Source organism: Danio aesculapii, chromosome 5, assembly GCF_903798145.1.
Source record: "Danio aesculapii chromosome 5, fDanAes4.1, whole genome shotgun sequence".
Taxonomy (NCBI): Eukaryota; Metazoa; Chordata; class Actinopteri; order Cypriniformes; family Danionidae; genus Danio; species Danio aesculapii.
This window is the reverse complement of record NC_079439.1, coordinates 24,800,192-24,820,172: the sequence shown is the minus strand read 5'-3', so window position 1 is coordinate 24,820,172 and position 19,981 is coordinate 24,800,192. Positions and strand designations below refer to the sequence as shown.

The 19,981-nt window shown below is 37.1% G+C and overlaps 1 protein-coding gene across 2 annotated transcripts; it reads left to right on the top strand.

Annotated features, from left to right (window-relative positions):
* acsl4b (acyl-CoA synthetase long chain family member 4b) lies at positions 1–19,975 on the top strand. 2 transcript variants are annotated; one of them, XM_056457679.1, is made up of 15 exons: positions 1–109; positions 2,389–2,628; positions 4,029–4,206; positions 6,006–6,115; positions 6,196–6,334; positions 6,433–6,583; positions 7,942–8,065; positions 8,144–8,215; positions 8,311–8,450; positions 10,220–10,389; positions 10,482–10,556; positions 14,932–15,126; positions 15,230–15,344; positions 16,745–16,902; positions 19,333–19,975. In XM_056457679.1, the coding sequence occupies exons 2-15, from the start codon at positions 2,392–2,394 to the stop codon at positions 19,488–19,490; spliced, it is 2,022 nt and encodes a 673-aa protein (XP_056313654.1). In that variant the 5' UTR covers positions 1–109; positions 2,389–2,391; the 3' UTR covers positions 19,491–19,975. The 2 variants fall into 2 exon arrangements, with proteins under 2 accessions (XP_056313654.1, XP_056313653.1); XM_056457678.1 differs by having other exon boundaries at positions 1–113.
* Positions 19,976–19,981: the final 6 nt, after the last annotated feature.

Here is a 19,981-nt window from a genome sequence, read left to right as displayed (position 1 = left end):
AAGAGAGAGAGAGAGAGAGAGTGAGAAAAGGGAAGCCTGGACCTCTTGTTGCAGTTGTTGGCCGTCTGTCTGAAGAAGGAGAAGAAGAACTCCTGTGCTCTGTTTATTTGTAGGTAGGAATTCAGCTTCTTTAAAGTCTTTTGCCTTGAGTATGAAGTTTGACTAAATGAAGATGCTTTCTTTTTCGGATTCACTGCTGTTTATCTGCAGTGAGGATGTGTTTAGAGAGACATGAAGTGTTTACTGTAAACACCATATCTACTGCATGTCTAAACAGTTGTAGATATTACTGGCGAGATAAAAGGTTTTTGTATGTGAGAGTTTGTCTTGATCTATGGATAAGAAATAACTAAAACTTGTGTATGTTAAATCATAATTCTTTTTTTTTCCCTTAACACTTTTGGTTGATCAGTTACTACTTTACCAAATGTATCATGTGTTTTGTATATGAAGTATAATAGCTCCTTCATAAACATAGTATGTATTATTCATAAAATGAAATAAAAATACAGATAAGACAGTTTATTTTTGTCAAAAGTCACATTCAGTGTACATACAACTAAACTAGTTTTTTTTTTTTGGTCAACAATAAGAGAAATATCCTGTATGTTCACACTATTACTCTGTCAACGTTTAAATGTTTCATGTTATAGTTCATTAGCATGTTAACACATGTAAACAGAAACACTATTTGCTTTTTAAAGATGGATGCTGTAGGAGTGTTTATTGTTAATGTTAAATAATTTAACTGATGCTGAAATTGTTTATTTAAATAAAACACTATTATTATATGTGGCTATTTAAAAACATTTATAATTCTGTTCTGGTTTGGAGTTCAAAGAAGTCTCTTATGTTTTCAGTGTTTCTGTGTATTTCAAAAAATAATAATTTATTCCTGTTCTGTTAAAAAAACCCTGATCTTTCAGTAGCCGTGCTTTTTATTTTGACATACTTTCAGTCATACATTCAGTAGTCTTTTCAGCCAGTCTTAAATGTCCTTCAGAAGTCATTTACACAGTTTTAGAAACATTCAAGATTAAACGGATCAAGAAACATTATGTTGATGTTGAAAAAATGTTGAAAAAAAATGTTTACATTTTGATGCATTTTTCTTCAGGAATTGTTAAATCTAAAAAAACGTTTGCTATGTTTGCAGAGTAACAATTTTCTTTCCAAAAATACTATTAAAAAAAATCTTCCAAGCCCTAATTTTGTATGGTATTATATATTGCTCAAAAACAGACCAGACAACCTGATGACGTAATTTTCTGATTCATCTACCTTTTCACGTTCAAAAAAATGTGATTTCTCCACACAGGATGCGAGTTTGCTTGACAGATGCCTCAGTGTTTCAGACAGTTTTTCCACATGTTTAAGTGGGTCAACATCTGACTTCCTGAACGTGCAATCGCTCCAATCCCTCCTTAAACTATGATGCCATCAGTTTGAAACGGTGGTCTTAATAATAGTAATCTGTTCATTCACAGCCAAGCAATCATCAGAATAATTGAACTGGTGCTTCTGAAACAAGATTAGGTGGCTTTTTCAGTCTTTACTACGGTTGAAGTTAGAATTATTAACCCCCCTGAATTATTAGCCCCCCTGTTTATTTTTCCCCCCAATTTCTGTTTAACGGAGAGAAGATTTTTTCAACACATTTCTAAACATAATAGTTTTAATGACTTATTTCTAATAACTGATTTATTTTATCTTTGTCATGATGACAGTAAATTATATTTGACTAGATATTTTTCAAGACACTTGTATACAGCTTAAAGTGACATTTAAAAGCTTAACTAGGTTAATTAAGTTAACTAGGCAGGTTAGGGTGATTAGGCAAGTTATTGTATAAGGATGAAAAAATATATAGAAAAATATCAGGGAAAAAATATCGCTTAAAGTACAAAAAAAAATGTAAACCAATACTTAACCTCTCTATTTAAACTAGGGATTATTTTGCCACACAAACAACCTACACATCCACTTTGTGTTTGATCTGATGTCTGTTTGTATCTGTGTTGCTCAGAATAAATATTTAGTCTGATAATGCACTGCCTACAAACACGGATGTTTCTTGATGCTTCTTAAGTGTTTGTTAAGCAGTTGGTTTGTGGTGAAGTACTTGCTAAATCAGCCATTCAATCACACGCACATGCATCTAAATCTTCTTACTCTTCCTGTTTTCCACTTTTTGACAATTACTTCTTGTCTAACCAATAGAAAACTGTTTTTTTCTGTCTGCTCAGTCACCCACAGGGGTTTCTGCTCTAATTCTGGACACAAAGAGGGGATTGAGGTTCCTGATCATGTGTTTTTACTATTTCCGTCCTCGATGATTGATGATTGATCATATGGAAATATGTTGGTCTGTGTGTGTTGCGTGTGCAGGTCATGTTGCCTCAGTGTGAGAGAGCGAGGAGTATAAGTGGACGTCCAGAAGGTCCATATCGGGCGGTAGAAAGCATAGATGCTCTTGCTACGCAGGGCTTTGGCTTTAATGGAGTGGACACTCTGGACAAACTTTTTGTACATGCTGTGAAGAGATTCAATCAGGCTCCCTGTTTGGGCACCAGAGAGGTGCTTAGCGAAGAAGAAGAAAAACAACCCAATGGGAAGATCTTCAAAAAGGTAAATTCATTCACTGACTGAGTTTTAGTATTGGGTTAATTGAATAAGATTATGACAGTCAGCAAAGTGGACCAAAAATAAAGGCAAATATAGGATAAAGCACTCTAAAACATGGGTCTCAAACTCAATTGCTGGAGGGCTGCAGCTCTGCACAGTTTTGCTCCAACCCTAATCAAACACAGCTCATTCAAATAATCAAGGTGTTCAAGACTACTAAAAACTATTAAGCAGGTGTGAGTTGGAGGTGGTTGGAGCTAAACTATGCAGAGCTGCGGCCCTCCAGGAATTGAGTTTGATACCATTGCTCTAAAAGCTATTAGCAACAACAGATTTTTGTTTGTAATTGTTTGGTAAAAGGGTTTATATTTGAACTATTTTTAAAGTTTTTAATCTTTCTAATCATCATACATGTACAGTAGATGCTTACATTTATTCAATAAATTTAATTACAAAAAATGTTAACAAAAACATTTAAGGCTCGTTCCCAGTGAAATTAAGTAACTACTGTACTGCTCAGAGATTAATGTATTTTCATTGCATAGTTTCAACTGCATAAATAAGGTTATGAAATTAATGTTTTAAATGAAAAAAATATTGAATATAGAAATATGAAGAAAAAAAATCATGAAATTACACATGAAAGTTAAACTGCCAAAACATAATGTTGCCAAAGTTGTATTTTTTGGAAATGCCATTCATATAATGTACTGCCAAAATTATTATTTGTAGGGAAGTTAAAATGTAAAAATATCCTTTTGCTAATATGCATTGATCGCTGGGATCAATACCTGGCAACGTTAGTACCACTGAAAGAGGGAAAAATGTTCCAAACTTAAATTTTAATAAAATTAATAATGTAATAAATGTAATAAATTTTAATAAATAATTAAACGTGCACTTAAAAATGTCTAATTATTTTTGTAAAGTTGAAAAATCTAGAAAAATTAAAACGTCTCGTAGTTGAGATTGGCTATGGGGGAATTTTTTAAATTGGCTATTCATTCTGTTTGGTTAGGTTTTGACTCAGCTCTGAGTCCTGGCGACTTTTATGAGTCATTTATTAATTTCTTCATTTAACTGATTTGTTTTAAATGGTTTATTCATTCAGTAATGAAATAAGAGACTATCGTTGTGAACAGCTCTTTGACTTGAATGCTGAATCAGTAGGGTGAGAGAAAAGGTGATCTCTGGAGATTCAGTTTGGAACTGAATCTTTTTTTTTTGCTTAATGTAAAAGATTTATGATGTTAGAAGGAGGGCAAATGAGCATCTGGCACACAACTCCACAGTAGGTATGGAGACATGGTATTTAAAAACCAACCTCGCTGACCAAACAGACATAAGGTCACCCTGAAAGCTGTTGGCAACAGCTGATTTAAAGTATGTGTGTTTGTTTCTAGCTGGTCTTGGGGAACTACAGCTGGATGAACTATGAAGCCGCTGACCATGCAGTGGAGTCTTTTGGCAGTGGTCTGGCAGCTCTGGGTCAAAAGCCACGTCAAACCATTGCCATCTTCTGCGAGACACGGGCAGAATGGATGATCGCAGCGCAGGCTTGCTTCAGACGCAACTACCCATGTAATACAATCACAGCTTCTCCTCTAAACACTGCTCAATCAAAATGAATCAAAACTATCATGTTCTTTTACATCATTTACAGAAAACACACACTAAAATGTTACTCCATATCGCAAAAGTAAAAATCTTGTCTGGCACACTTGAAACAAGAATTGTTTAGAATATTAAATCATTAACTTGCAAACAAACAAACTTGCTTTTTTATTAGTGACTCATTGAATTATTCATTCAGACTGTTTTAGCAATGCATCAGAAACATCATTTAGAAACAAAATATTTGGATAAATAAAAAATCTGTACAATAAGTGAAAAATAATTACAAAAATGTAGTTTACCTCCTATTATAACTTTAAAAATATGTAATGTAATGTGTGTATTTATGTAGCGCATTTATCCTGAATAGCCATACACCCAAAGCGCTACACAATCATGAGGGGGGTGGTCTCTCCACACCACCACCAGTGTACAGCATCCAACTGGATGATGCAACGGCAGCCATAGGACAACAGCGCCACACACCAGCTATAGGTGGAGCTGAAAGATAGTGAGCCAATTCGGTGGATGGGGATGATTTTGAGGACATGATCGGTAAGGGCCGATGAAGGAAATTTGGCCAGGACACTGGGGTTACACCACTACTCTTTACAAGAGTACAAGAAAGTCAGGACCTTGGTTTAGCGTCTCATCTGAAAGACAGTGCTCACTGACAGTATAGTGTCCCCTTTACTATACTGGGTCATTAGGACCCACACAGAGCGCTGGTTGAGCGCCCCCTGCTGGCTTCACTAACACCACTTCCAACAGCAACCTAGTTTTCCCATGTGGTCTCCCATCCAGGACCTGACCAGGCTCAGTCAGCCCTGCTTAGCTTCAGTGAGTAACCGCTCTTGGGCTGCAGGGTGATATGGCTGTGGATAAATTATATATATCGATCAGATTTATAAAAAATAAATTTCACATATGGAATTAAATCAAATTTGCTTCATTAATGTTACTTAATGCTAACATTGCTTTTTGTGTCATTACCGTCATTATTTAACGTTAATACTACTTTTTCAAGCGCAACATCTAGTTCAAGTTCATTTATTCATAGAGCACATTTAAAAACAGTAACAAGACTGACCAAAGTGCAGTACATAAGACAAAGTAAAATAAAAAAGACAAGAGATACGACAAAAAAGTAGCAGTAGAAAGGACTATTAAAATTATATTAAAATGCCAAGCTAAATAGGTACGTTTTTTCTACTTCAGTTGTGTTTCAGCGTTAGTTAATCGATTTAAATATATTATTGTTTATATATTGTTTTTTCATCAGCTTTTCAGATTTCACTTTACAATTTTAGTTTTTGTTAAGTACTTTAGTATTTTTATTACTTCTTGTTTGTTCTATTTCAATAAAAATAAGAATAATAGTTTTAATTGGAGAACACATTTCATTCATGAAATGCAGCTCAAAGTGCTTCACAAGCATGAACCAAATAGCAAGGCAAGTTTATTCATACAGCACATTTCAGACACAATACTAATTAAAAGGGCTTTACATGAACAAGAATAAAAGAAACATCAAGTTTGAGAAATACAAACAGCAACAAATAATAATAAAAATGATTAAAGCAGATTAAAAATGTGTTCAAACTGGTTTAAAGGAATGAAAAAAACAACATCAAAGCTTTTCAAGTGCATTTTACTCTCTTTTTGTAAGATCAACGTAAATAATGTATCATCAAACTAAGCCATTCTTTTAAAGTAACACAATGTCAGCAGCCATCAATACTGTATGTGTGTGTGTGTGTGTGCAGTGGTGACTCTGTATGCGACTCTGGGTGAAGATGCTGTTGCTTATGGGCTGAATCAATGCGGTGCCACTCATCTCATCACCAGCACAGAACTGCTGCAAAGCAAACTGAAGGTACACAAAACCACACGCAGGCACGGCCGTGTTTCTCTGCGTATCTGTGTGATCTGACTGAAAGCTTCTCTCTATCGCAGAATGTTTTGTGTGCAGTCTCTGGGTTGCAGCATGTTATCTATGTAGGCAGTGGTGAGGTACATCAAGCTGATTACCCACAATCCCTCATCATCCACAGCATGCAGGAAGTTACAGAGCTCGGGGCGAAGCCAGAGAACTGTGAGCAGCATGCAAATCAATTACTTGCAGCCAATCTGAACTGGTTCACAAGCTAATACACACCCTTTTATCTATCTATCTGTCTGTCTGTGAAATAGTAAATGTAGAGTATGAGAGGCCGAGTGCATCTGATCTGGCAGTGGTGATGTACACTAGTGGCTCTACAGGGAATCCTAAAGGAGTGAAGATGCAGCACAGTAATCTGATTGCTGGGATGGCGGGTCAGTGTCAGCGCATCCCGGGCCTGGGGTGAGAAACTGTAACAACTGCATTAATTCACAACAGTTCAACATGCTACAGTTTTTCTTTCCATGTTTTTTTATTTTATTATTATTCTGTTTATTCTATGTTTTTTATTATTCTGTTCATCAAGAAGGCTTTTGTTAAATGTAAAAAAAAATATTTTGTTAAATATTTATGCAAATTTTAAATGACTTCTTTCTTATTTTGTGTAGTTTCAAATGAAATTATTGCTTTTATTACTATTATCATTAATAATAATAATAATAATAATAATAATAATAATATTATTATTATTATTATTATTATTATTATTATTATTATTATTATTAATAATATTAGAGTGATTTCTGAAGGATCATGTGACTGAAGAGTAATGAAGCTGAAAATTCATCTTTAAAATCACTGGAATAAATGATTCAATTATGTAAAATTACTTTTGAACAGTTATTTTATAGTGCAATAACATTTCACAATTTTACTGTAGTTTTGGTTAATTAAATGCAGCCTTGGTAAGCAGGGTAAGCTTATTTTAAAACATTTGAAATCCTATTGAATGAGTAAAATAACTAGCAGTTTTCTGAGCTCTTTTTGTCATTTTTACTTTATAACTAAAATATTATATACTTTTTTGTACATGTATTCTAGTTTTAATATTATCACAGTACTTGAATGGTGAAATAGTGTAATAACTTAACTTGACATTTTGCAACCTAAATAACCAGCGCCAGTTCACAAGTTTGTATGTCTTGCACTCACCGAGGAGAGACACATTACTTCCAGCTTAAAGGTCATGTAAAGTGCTTTGAAATGTGTAGTTATTATTCGATGTTTGACGTAATCTCAATTTAAACATGAAGAGAGGGCGGGATATAGAGTGGCCCCTCCCCTTAAAAAACAGCCAATAGTGTTTCATTTTATCACAGCTCGGCCACTGAGAGTGGTTGAGTGGAAAGAATCAAAAGCATCAAAGGCAAAATAAAAGCAATTTTAAGGGTGCGGGACATGTCAGATACTTTAATCTACTTAAGCGGAAGTGACAAACTGCAAGCTTTGGGTGTTTGTATCTTCTAAATGCAAATATTCTGTTATATTCTACAGGGTGGACCATTTATATGAATACACCTTAATAAACCTATTGGGGATTTCACAAGAAAAACAATGGTGTGCTTGGTTTTAGATGTAACTTTTTATTCTTTCATGAGTTTTTATAAACATAAATGTGTATTTATAATATATTTATAAAACAAATAATTAATTTGGTAATATTTTTGGTAATAACTAGTGGTAATAGTTTTAGCTGGTCATAACATTGCTGTGTGTGTGTGTGTGTGTGTGTGTGTGTGTGTGTGTGTGTGTGTATACAGGTCTCAGGACACAATAGTATCTTATCTTCCACTGGCTCATGTACTGGAATTAACAGCAGAAATCTCCTGTTTGTCACATGGCTGCAGACTTGGATATTCCTCTCCACACACACTCACGGACCAGGTAACACACACACATTGTCCTTTATTCATCATTAATTTCTTTATTCTCTGTGTTTGATCTGTACTGTTGTCTGTTCAGTCCAGTAAAATAAAGAAAGGCAGTAAAGGAGACTGTTCTGTGCTTAAACCCACTCTGATAGCAACAGTGCCGGTGAGATTTCTCATACAGGAAATTTTCCTCCAAGTATATTTATTTTTTATTCCCCTCTCTTTACTCAGCTTTGGTGTGTTTGTGTCTTTGTGTAGGAGATCATGGACCGAATCTGCAAGAATGTTAATGGGAAGCTGCAAGAGATGTCTGTCATAAAGAGGACTCTGTTTAAATTGGGTTTTGATTATAAACTACAGCAGGTCTCAAAAGGAGCCGATTCTCCCATGTGTGACATGTGAGTCACTTATACAGATGATATCCATCCATCCATCCATCCATCCGGTCCGTCCGTCCATCCATTCATCCATCCCGTCCGTCCATCCATCTATCCTGTTCATCCGTCCGTCCGTCCATCCATCCATCCCATCCATCCATTCATCCATCCTGTTCATCTATCCCATCCCGTCCGTCCGTCCATCCATCCATCCATCCCATCCCGTCCATCCATCCCATCCCGTCCATCCATCCCGTTCATCTATCCCATCCCGTCCATCCATCCCGTCCCTCCATCCATCCATCCATCCATCCCGTTCATCTATCCCATCCCGTCCCATCCCATCCATCCCGTCCCATCCTGTCCCATCCATCTATCCTGTCCCGTACCGTCCTGTCCATCCATCCTTCCTGTCCCGTTCATCCTGTCCCATCCATCCCGTCCGTTGATCCATCCATCCGTTTATCCATCCATCCATGCATTTTATCTATCCATCCATCCCATCCATCCATCCATCCATCCTGTTCATCTATCTCATCCCGTCCATCCATCCCGTCCCGTCCTGTCCATCCATCCATCCGTCCATCTAACCCATCCCGTCCCGTCCTGTCTATCCACCCATCTATCCCGTTCGTCCATCCCATCCGTTCATCCATCCATCCATCCCGTCTGTTCGTTTATCCATTTATCCATGCATTTTAGCCAGACAAATAACTGTAAAAGTAAATGGCAAAAATAATTGCTGCTTAGGGCGGCATGGTGTTTCAGTGGTTAGCACTGTCGCCTCTCTGGAAGAAGGTCACTAGTTTGTGTGGGTTTCCTCCAGGTGCTCCGGTTTCCCCCACAGTCCAAAGACATGCACTTTAAAGAAATTGGATAAACTAATTTGGCCGTAGTCTATGCATGTGAATGAGTATGTATGGGTGTTTCCCAGTACTGGCTTGCAGCTGGAAGGGTATCCAAAGCGTAAAACATACGCTGGAATAGTTGGCGGTTCATTCCACTGTGGCGATCTCTGAAATAGAGACTCAACCGAAAGAAAATGAATGAATGAATAATTGCTGCTTAATTGTCTACAATAAAAGTTAGACAAAAAAGCTATACAAAGTAAAATGTAGCAGAAAGAAGCTGACTCTCCGAAATGCATCACAACAACAGCAACAGTTTTGTTAGGGAAAAACATTTGCATATTAACAGTCAGAGCTCACTAAAGTCACAGTTAATATCAGCGGCTGACACATTGCTTAACATGTCTGCTTACCATATGCTTTCTTTTTCAAAATAAGGCTTTGAAATTCAATAGACTAGGTTTTTAAATAAATATATATTTATATGAATTGTTCCCACACAATAGAGCATATTCAGTGCACTGTTCAAAAATGGATTAAAAATATGTTAAAAAATCCCCTTAATGTTTTCTGAGTTCTTTTATCATATTTGTTCCTTAATTCATACATTTTTGCTACTTTCAGTATTACTACATTACTTAAACTGTGAAATAGTATCATTACTAACCTTCCATAAGCCTGTATCATTACTGGATGAATTGTGGTGACATTTTGTGACCTAAATGGCCAGCAGGTTTGCAAATATTTTCCACATTACACCCCAATGCAAATATTGTCTGAATAGCTTGATATAAATATTTTTGGTTCATTTGGATGGCATTTCTTTTCTTCTTTATTTGGTCCTAAGGGATTTAATATAAAAAAAAACAGAATGGAAAAAATTGCAAAGCCAAATATTTGCTCTTGAAGTTTTGTGATGATGTAATTGTGTTTGTCTCTCAGGCTGTTCTTCAATCAGGTGAATACGCTTCTGGGAGGTTGTGTGCGCCGTATGTTGAGCGGAGGGGCTCCGCTGTCTGCTTCCACACAGAGATTTATGAACGTGTGTTTCTGCCCCATTTCTGTGGGTTATGGCCTTACAGAGACGTGCGGAGCTGGCACTATATCAGACTGTGAGTACACACAAAAAAAAGTGTGTGACATTTTTCCTGTGTGTTTCTATGGCTATATTCCTGTGCTGACATGTTCAAGCTTGTGTTTGTAGCTTCTGATTACAGTACAGGACGAGTTGGAGCTCCACTCATTTGCTCTGAAATAAAGCTGCGAGACTGGCTTGAGGGTAAGACAAACACACACGCGCACATATTGGGTTTTTGTGTTATTGTGGGCTTCCCATAGACATAATGATTTTTATGCAGTATTCTTTCTTTCCCCTTACTCAAATTCTACCCATAAACTGGTGTTGACAAGTATTGTGAAATTTTGTCCCCACAATGTAGGGAATACCAGGACCACACACACTCACATGTTGGATCTTTATGTTTTATAGGGAGTTCTTATAGACGTCCTGATATTTATACTGTACAGTCTGTACATTATTTCCACTTACCCAACCCTACCGCTAAACCCAGCCAATAAATGTATTTTACATTTTTAAAATACTTCATTCTTAATGGTTTGTGAGCTAGTCTTCTTGTGTATACCAAAAAAATGTTACATCCCAAGTTCTCATGCCTGAAAACCACATGAAATTAAAATAACAAAAGGAAAGTGAGATGGCAAACCTAACAAAACATTCTACCAATTGCATGCGCAAATGTTTTACAAAAAAAGTTCCCACAAGGTCAAAAATTGCATATTGTTATGTAGCTAAAAAGTAGTGTAAAAGTAGTGAAAGTAGTGATGTGACATTGTTTTAATTTTGATTCAAAGGTTTAAACACCCTCATGGGTTAGTGAAAGTGTGTAGCGAGAGATTAGGCGTCGATTATATACATTTTTACTGTTTCAAAGCACTATCCCGGCCCCACACACCAGTAATTTAAGAAAAATACAATAGTAATGAATAGTAAAAAGCTTGTGAACCATACTAAAGTGTATTAGTGTATTATTTACAACACTTATTAATGAAGGCCACTGCATATTGTAGTAAAGTGTGTAACGGAGGCCAGCTGGCGAGTGCAGCCCAAAAGTCTCACTCCAATCAGCTGTTGCAGGTAATCAGAGTCTGAATCAGAGCAAAGCACGATGGGATGTGTAGTCCTGGTGAATGGCTGGTGGAGTGTACATATAGCTGTAGTGGCCTCTGGTAGATACTTTAACTAATTCTCGTGACATAGATATTACTTTACTTATCCTAGGTCATACTTAACCTTGGATAAACAGATTCCTGGGCTTTCTGTTGTCAGGTTTCACACTACTTCTACTACACCTGGGGTTGTCTGTTATCCAGGCCCATAGCCAGGGGGGGTTCGGGTGGTTCAAAAGGCCCATACCCCTTCTCACAAAGTTCAGAATTTGGCCCCTATATGAGCTCATTTGTCCCATTTTTGACAGTATGCCATCAAAAATTGTAAAAATAACAAATAGAAGAAGGCTTCAAGAAAAATAACCAATAAAATGCCCAATAAAAGAAGGATTTTATTATTTAAATGGACAAATTCTGACTGAGGAAATGAGCTAGCCAGTTTTTTATTAGCCTTCAGGCTACAGTTTTTCATTTAAAACGAGTTTTAACAGATTCCCAATTTTTTGGCTGTTTTTTTATGATAGGGGATAATAAATTAGCATTTAAAAATATGTATTTTTTCATGTTTCTAAAATTATAATCTCATTATATCATATATAAAACTGTAACAACTTGTAAATAAACAGACATTTTTGTAAACAAAAAAAGTATCATAAGCACCTTGTCAAAAATGTAGGAAGTATTTTTGTTGCATCAAAAACTGTGGTAATGATAACCACCCAACAAGCTAATCCAGCACAAATTATTGCTTAAAATGTCCCTATAATGCAGTATTTGAACCTCAAATAACTGTAAAAGGCTCCAGTTTTTGAGGATAAAGAACCAGCCCTTTTAATAGGCTGGCTACGGGACTGTAATCCTGGGTATTTCACCTTTATTTGTATAGCGCTTTTACAATGTAGATTGTGTCAAAGCAGCTTCACATAGAAGAATAAAGTAAATTGAAACAGTGTAGTTCTGTTTTCAGTGTTTAAGTTCAGTTCAGTTTAGCTCAGTTCAATGTGGTTTAATAATCACTACTGAGAAACACTGAAGAGCAAATCCATCGATGCGCAGCTCTATAGATCCCGAACCATGCAAGCCAGTGGCGACAGCGTGGAGGAAAAAACTTCACCAATTGTCGAAAGTGAAGAATTAAAAAACCTTGAGAGAAACCAGGCTCAGTTGGGCACAACCATTTCTTCACTGGCCAAACGTCTTGTGCAGAGCTGCAGTCAAGGCACCGGAGACAGGAAGCTGGACCTCACGAAGACTCGTCTGTCCCTGGAGTGTCGCAGGAATCAGTCTCATGCTCTCCACTCCTCCATGACCACCACAGCAGCTGCTCAGGATACGGCCTGGTCCAGGATAAGGAAACTTTGGGATCATCTCATTGCTGGTCCTGGATCGAATCAGTGATGCTGCATAGTCTGAGGGCCTCGGGAAGAGTTTCCCCAGGTGGAAATAGAGAATAAAGAGAATAACTAGTGTAGCTGCTGTTCATAGTGTATATGCAGTGGAGATGCAGAAACCTGTGTGGAGCACATTCATGTATCATACAGCTAAGTGATGCACTGAGTGTATGCTTTACTAAAAAGATAGGTCTTTAATCTAGTTTTGAACTGTGAGAGTGTGTCTGAGCTTCGGACGTTATCAGGAAGGCTATTCCAGAGTTTGGGAGCCATGAATGAGAAGGCTCAACCTCCTTTACTTGACTTTGCTATTCTAGGTACTATCAGAAGCCCTGAGTTTTGAGATCTTAAAGAGCGGATTGGATTGTAGCGAGACAGAAGATTGGTTAGATAAACAGGAGCTAGATTATTTAAAGCTTTGTAGGTAAGAAGCAATATTTTAAATTCAATACGAAACTTACCAGGCAGCCAGTGTAAGGATTGTAAAATTGGGGTGATGTGATCAAATTTTCTAGACCTGGTAAAAACTCTGGCAGCTGCATTTTGTACTAGCTGAAGCCAGCATTACAGTAAACTAGCCTTGAAGTCATGAAAGCATGGACTAGCTTTTCTGCATCTGACATGTATAGCATACTTCGTAACTTAGCGATATTTCACAAATGAAAGAAAGCAGTTTTTGTGACATGGGATATATGATTTTTAAAAGTTAAATTGCTGTCTAAAATGACACCCAGATCTTTTATAGTAGAGCTAACGCTAACTTTGTATCCCTCTAATTGTAGGTCGAGTTGTAAAATCTGCTGTCTACAGGATTTAGGCCCAATAAGTATTAGTATTTAATAAGTAAAAGTATTTATTAACAGATGTTTCACACTGTACATTCACAAATCCTGGGCTAACCTTATTTGTAAATGTCACTGTTACTGAAAGGATGAACAGTTTTTTGCTGTTTTAAGCCACATAAAACCCACAAAGTCAAGAAAACAAAAACTAAAGTACAAATGAATGAAAACAAGGTTCAAATTGTGTATTTTTACCATCTCATCATTCCAGTTTTTTACTTTTCTCTTACTGGCTGCACGTTTAATTTTCATGTTACTGACGTGAGATGAGCTTTGCTGCTCTGTTTCTGATTGGCTGTCTATTGCCAAGGATCCAGCAGCAACAAGTAAACACAACTCTGTTTCAAACTGAACAAACTTAGCACCGCATTGCAAGGTCTTAGGAGGGTTTCGGACCCTGTAAAAAGTGGTTCTAACACATTTCCAACATTTTAATATTTCTTTACCCAGGGTTAAAAGTGGTGTCTAGAATGACCATAACCCAGGGTTAAGTGGTGTGCGAAAAACCTTTTGATTTGACATTTGATCCCCACAAAGTACCAGGACTACACACACATTCTCAGACACACGCACACAAGCAGGTTTGTTTTTGTGAATTGTGGGGACATTCCATAGGCGTAATGGTATTTACAAATTGTATTTCTATTTCCCTACCCCCACCCTACACCTTACCCTATCCCTTAGAGGAAACTTTGTGCCTTTTTACTTTCTCAAACAAAAACCTCATTCTGTATGATTTATAATCCTGGGGATATAAATCTCATTCTTTTCTATTCATTCATTCATTTTCTTTTTGGCTTAGTCCCTTTATTAATCTGGGGTCGCCATAGCTTAACTTATAACGCGATAACTTATCCAGCACATGTTTTAGGCAGCGAATGCCTTTCCAGCCGCAACCCATCACTGGGAAACATCTGTACACACTCATTCACACTCTCATACACTACAGTCAATTTTAATATCCAATTCACCTATACCACATGTCTTTGGACTGTGGGGGAAACCGGAGCACCCGGAGGAAACCCACACAAACACGGGGAGGACATGCAAACTCTACACAGAAATTCCAACTGACCCAGCTGAGGCTCAAACCAGCGATGTTCTTGCTATGAGGTGAATGTGCTACCCACTGCACCACCGCGCTGCCCCATACCCATCTCATTATACATATTTGTGCCAACACTATAATGTATTCCTCTTGGTTTAACTTTCAACCAACCACTGTCATTCTTAGGTGGATACACCAGCCAGGACAAGCCTCACCCAAGAGGGGAGATTTTAATTGGTGGACCAAATGTTGCCATGGGATACTACGGGAGTGAGGGGGAGGGGCAAAACGACAACTTCTGGGTCGACGAAGCAGGCCAGCGCTGGTTCTCTACTGGAGACATCGGGGAGGTTCATCCAGATGGTTGTCTGGAAATTGTGGGTGAGTAGAGTCTGAATTATCTTACGTCAGAGTCAGAGTTACCTCAGAGTTACGTCAGAGTTACATCAAACAGAACCTGCCAATGATACACTTTTGTTCTCAGATCGGAAGAAGGACCTGGTGAAGCTGCAGGCAGGTGAATATGTGTCTCTGGGAAAGGTTGAAGCTGCCATGAAAAACAGCCCCCTCATTGATAACATCTGCGTCTATGCTAGCAGGTACAGCAGAACTTTATAATTTATCAAGGGAAACCACTTTTTTATTGTTGTTCTTAGTAGGTACTGTTGAATTTATAGTAATACTGGGATATACTTTGGGATTAGTCAGAAAATCTTATCCCGGTTACAATTAGTTCAAAATGCTGCTGCATGGCTTTTACAGGTACCAAGAAACATGAGCACATTACACCAGTTTTACGCTCTCTGCACTCTCTGCCTGTGCACTATCGAGTCACTTTTAAAATGCTTCTCTTGGTTTTTATATCTCTAAATGGCCTGGCACCTTCTTATCTGTCAGACATTTTACTTGAGCATCAGCCTGGTCTTTCTCTTTGGTCATCTAACCAGAGACTGTTATGCATCCCTAAGTCGAGGCTGAAATGCAGAGGTGACCGTGCTTTCGCAGTAGCTGGTCCTAGGTTGTGGAATGCTCTGCCCCTCTGTATCAGATCTGTTTCATCCCTGTCTGTTTTTAAATCTAGTTTAAAAACTTACCTCTTTGATTTGGCATTTTATCAGTGAAAATTGTCTGTTTTAGCAATAATTTTAAATATATATTTATTTTTTTTATCTGTGCAGCACATTGGTCAACCTCTGGTTGTGTTAAATAGTGCTATATAAAAGAAAATTCACATTGACATTGACTGTATTGCAGTTATATACAATTTTAAATAGGTATTATCAATAATTTGTTATTATTAATTGCATAATAAAGGGACTAAGCTGAAAAGAAAATTAATAAATGAATGAATAATTCCATAATTACATTTTATTCACATAGTCAATTATTATTATTATTAATAATAATAATAATAATTATTATTATTATTATTATATACATTTTTAATCAACTCCTGATGTAATGTGATGTTCAATGCTTGTCATTTTGTTGATAACCTGAATGTATATTCTTTCTATTATTTTGAGTATTTTTGTCAGTTTGATACTAAATAATCCTATTCACGTTTGCGAGGAAAGTTAGATAATTGCACATAGTCTGCCAAACATTACAATGAATCTAAAAACAATGTGCCATTTCATTTGTTGTTTTTATTGAGCAATAAATCAGCATATTAGAATTTATTTATTAATATTCATATTAGAATATTCGAGTTATGAAGGATCAGAGTCATTCAGCATTTCCTCATATCACCGGAATATTGAATGAAAACTATAACCGGTTATTTCATGAGCATAGCTGATGACAGATGCTTGAAAATACTTGAACAGTAATACATTTCCATTACTGTCAACTTTTATAAATGCATAAATAACTATATTCTTAAAAGCCACAAAAATCATTCTCTTGTGTGTTTCCTGCACAAATCCCAAGTTATTTAAATGAGCTGTACACTGACACAGCCTATACTCATCGGATCAATTCTTGTGTTTTTCATTAGTGACCAGAACTATGTGATCAGCTTTGTGGTGCCCAATCAGAAGAACTTGACTGAGCTGGCAAAAAAGAGCGGGATAGATGGCGAGTGGGACGACATTTGTAACCATACTATGATGGAGGAGGAGGTGCTGAAAGTCATCAAAGAGATTGCAGTCACAAGTAAGATCTTGAAGTTTTTTTTATGTAATAAAATTACACATTTGTGGAACAAATCCTGCCCTGGTGTTTTGTTCTGAAAAAAAGTTGCTATGGCTATTCACATGTCTTTGGAACCCATGTTGAACTCGTTTGTTTACTTGCCCATAAATGTACCCAGCTATGTGGCATAACCTGATTTATGATGTTGTGCATTTAAAACTGATGTGTTTTGTTTTTTCATCCTCTGATTAAAATGGGAAATAACTTTGCAGCAATATACTATTAAAGCTAGATCACACAAAAATGGAAATTCTGTCACCATTTAAACCAGTTTATATAAACCAGATTGAGTTTCTCTCAATGGTAGACCACAAAAAAGATGTTTTGAGGAATGTTGAAAACTGGTAGCCATTGACATCCATAGTAAAAAAAATAATGTTTTTTTTTACTTTAGATTTCAATGGCTACCGTTTTCCACCATTCTTTCATTCATCCATTCATTTTCTTTTCAGCTTAGTCCCTTTATTAATCTGGGGTTGTCACAGCGGAATGAACCGCCAACTTATCCAGACTATGTTTTACGCAGCAGATGCCATCCATACATCTATACACTCTCATTCACACACATACACTACGGACTGTTTAGCTTATTAACCCAATTCACCTGTACCACATGTCTTTGGACTTGTGGGGAAAACAGGAGCAACCAGAGGAAACCCACGCCAACACGGGGAGAACATGCAAACTCCACACAGAAAAGCCAACTGACCTAGCCGAGGCTCGAATCAGTGACCTTTTTGCTGTAAGGCGATCGAGCTACCCACAGCGCCACCGTGACATTCCCCCCACCACCATTGTTTATATTATCTAAATAAAGGAACATTATATTTGACTGAAGGATAAAGAAAGAGAAGAAACCTTTCAAGAACCCTTAACATTATACATTAACATTAAGACACTGCAAAAACATTAGTTTCATATGTCATAGAGCAGATGAGAGGTTTATTGGAGTGTGTGTTTTGATTTTGCCTGTCAATGCGTCTCGAGTCCTTCATATAAAAAGTATTCAGGCAGTATTTTTGACCACACTTACAAAACGTTCACACGTTGTATATACACACTTACTGGCCACTTTATTAGGGACACCTGTCCAACTGCTCGTTAACGCAAATTTCTAATCAGCCAATCACATGGCAGCAACGCAGTGCATTTAGGCATGTAGACATGATCAAGACGATCTGCTGCAGTTCAAACTGAGCATCAGAATGGGGAAGAAATTTAAGTGACTTTGAATGTGGCATGGTTGTTTGTGCCAGATGGGCTTGTCTTAGTATTTCAGAAGCTGATGATCTACTGCTATTTTCATGCATAACCATGCCTAGGGTTTACAAAGAATGGTCCAAAAAAGAGAAAATATCTAGTGAGCGGTATTTCTGTGGGCACAAATGCTTTGTTGATGCCAGAGGTCAGAGGAGAATGGCCAGACTGGTTCGAGTTGATAAAAAGCCAAAATTGGACAATAGAAAACTAGAAAAACGTTGCCTGGTCTAATGAATATACATTTCTGCTGTGACATTCGGATGGTAGGATTAGAATTTGGCATCAACAACATGAAAGCATGGATCCATCCTGTCTTGTATATTTTCTTGGTACACTTTGAGCCCATTAGTACCAATTAAGCATCGTGTCAACACAACAGCCTAACTAAGTATTGTTGCTGACCATGTCCATTTTATCTTGTCTTTTTATGACCACAGTGTACCCATCTTCTGATGGCTACTTGCAGCAGGATAAGGCGTCATGTCATAAAGCGCGAATCATCTCAGACTAGTTTCTTGAACATGACAATGAGTTCACTACTCAAATGGCCTTCACAGTCACCAAAGCTCAACCCAATAGAGCACCTTTGGGATGTGGTGGAACGGGAGATTCGCATCATGGATGTGCAGCTGACAAATCTGCAGCAACTGCGTGATGCTATCATGTTAATATGAACCAAAATCTCTGAGGAATATTTCCTTGCTGAATCTATACTATGAAGGATTAAGGCAGTTCTGATGGTAAAAGGGGGTCCAACCCAGTACTAGGAAGGTGTACCTAATAAAGTGTCCGGTGAATTTCTGTGTATAAATAATATTGTGTGTGTGTATACTAATTATGGTGGTTTACAAGGACAGGAATTTGTATAATAACATGGGTATCTAGTTGTACTCTATTAAGGTGGATTATGAGGACTCTTCTCAAAATGTAAAATGCTTAAAAATCATACTTAACAGGGTGACAGGGTAGGGCCATTTAATACGCATTTTACTCTATAAATAAACCTGTAGAGATTCAATGAAAATAAATACGAACCTGTGTGTGTGTGTGTGCGTGCGTGCGTGCGTGTGTGTGTGTGTGTGTAAACTCTAAATAAATTGTAAATTAAATTAGCCTGTTTTAATTTTATAGGTAAACTGGAAAGGTTTGAGGTTCCACAGAAGATCCGTTTAAGTTCTGAGCCTTGGACTCCAGAAACAGGACTGGTGACAGATGCCTTCAAATTAAAGAGGAAAGAGCTAAAAAATCATTATATGAAGGACATTGAGAGGTTATATGGGGCTAAGTGATGAACCTTGAACACCCAATGAGGCTGATTCTCTACTGTTTTACACTTTTCACTAAACATGAAAAAAGAAAGCCAACTGGGATTTGTCCATGTCCATTTTACTGCCAACCCTGCTGACCTAAGTAGAAACACCATTCTGCCCTCTGCTGGATGTAAATTGTCATTATTTCCTCTGTGAGTAAGTACTGTGAGGAATAGCTTAATTTAAAAGCAGTAAAGTTGCAGTGAAGTTGTATTAATTAGTATTTTTTTACTCCAAAAGGTGCCTTAAAGCATAGCTATGTCAAATTTTTTTTTTTTATAAATTGTGCCATATCTACTTGAAAGTGTTTTTGGGATGTAAAGTGTCACGTTTTTAGACTGTCCATGTGATTGTTTTTGTTAAAAGTCAGTTGAACAAATGCTGATGCAATGTTATTTTGTGGGATTCAATCAACTTATTTCTGATGGAAAGATCTGCAGAAATAAACCTGGGAACTCTGTAAACTGTGG

Bases quoted from the DNA above. Each gene is read 5' to 3' on its own strand.
- acsl4b (XM_056457679.1), top strand. From the start codon at position 2,392: ATGTTGCCTCAGTGTGAGAGAGCGAGGAGTATAAGTGGACGTCCAGAA. The intron at 10,390-10,481 runs GTGAGTACACAC...TTGTGTTTGTAG, and splicing joins AGCTGGCACTATATCAGACT to CTTCTGATTACAGTACAGGA. The intron at 16,903-19,332 runs GTAAGATCTTGA...TTAATTTTATAG, and splicing joins CAAAGAGATTGCAGTCACAA to GTAAACTGGAAAGGTTTGAG.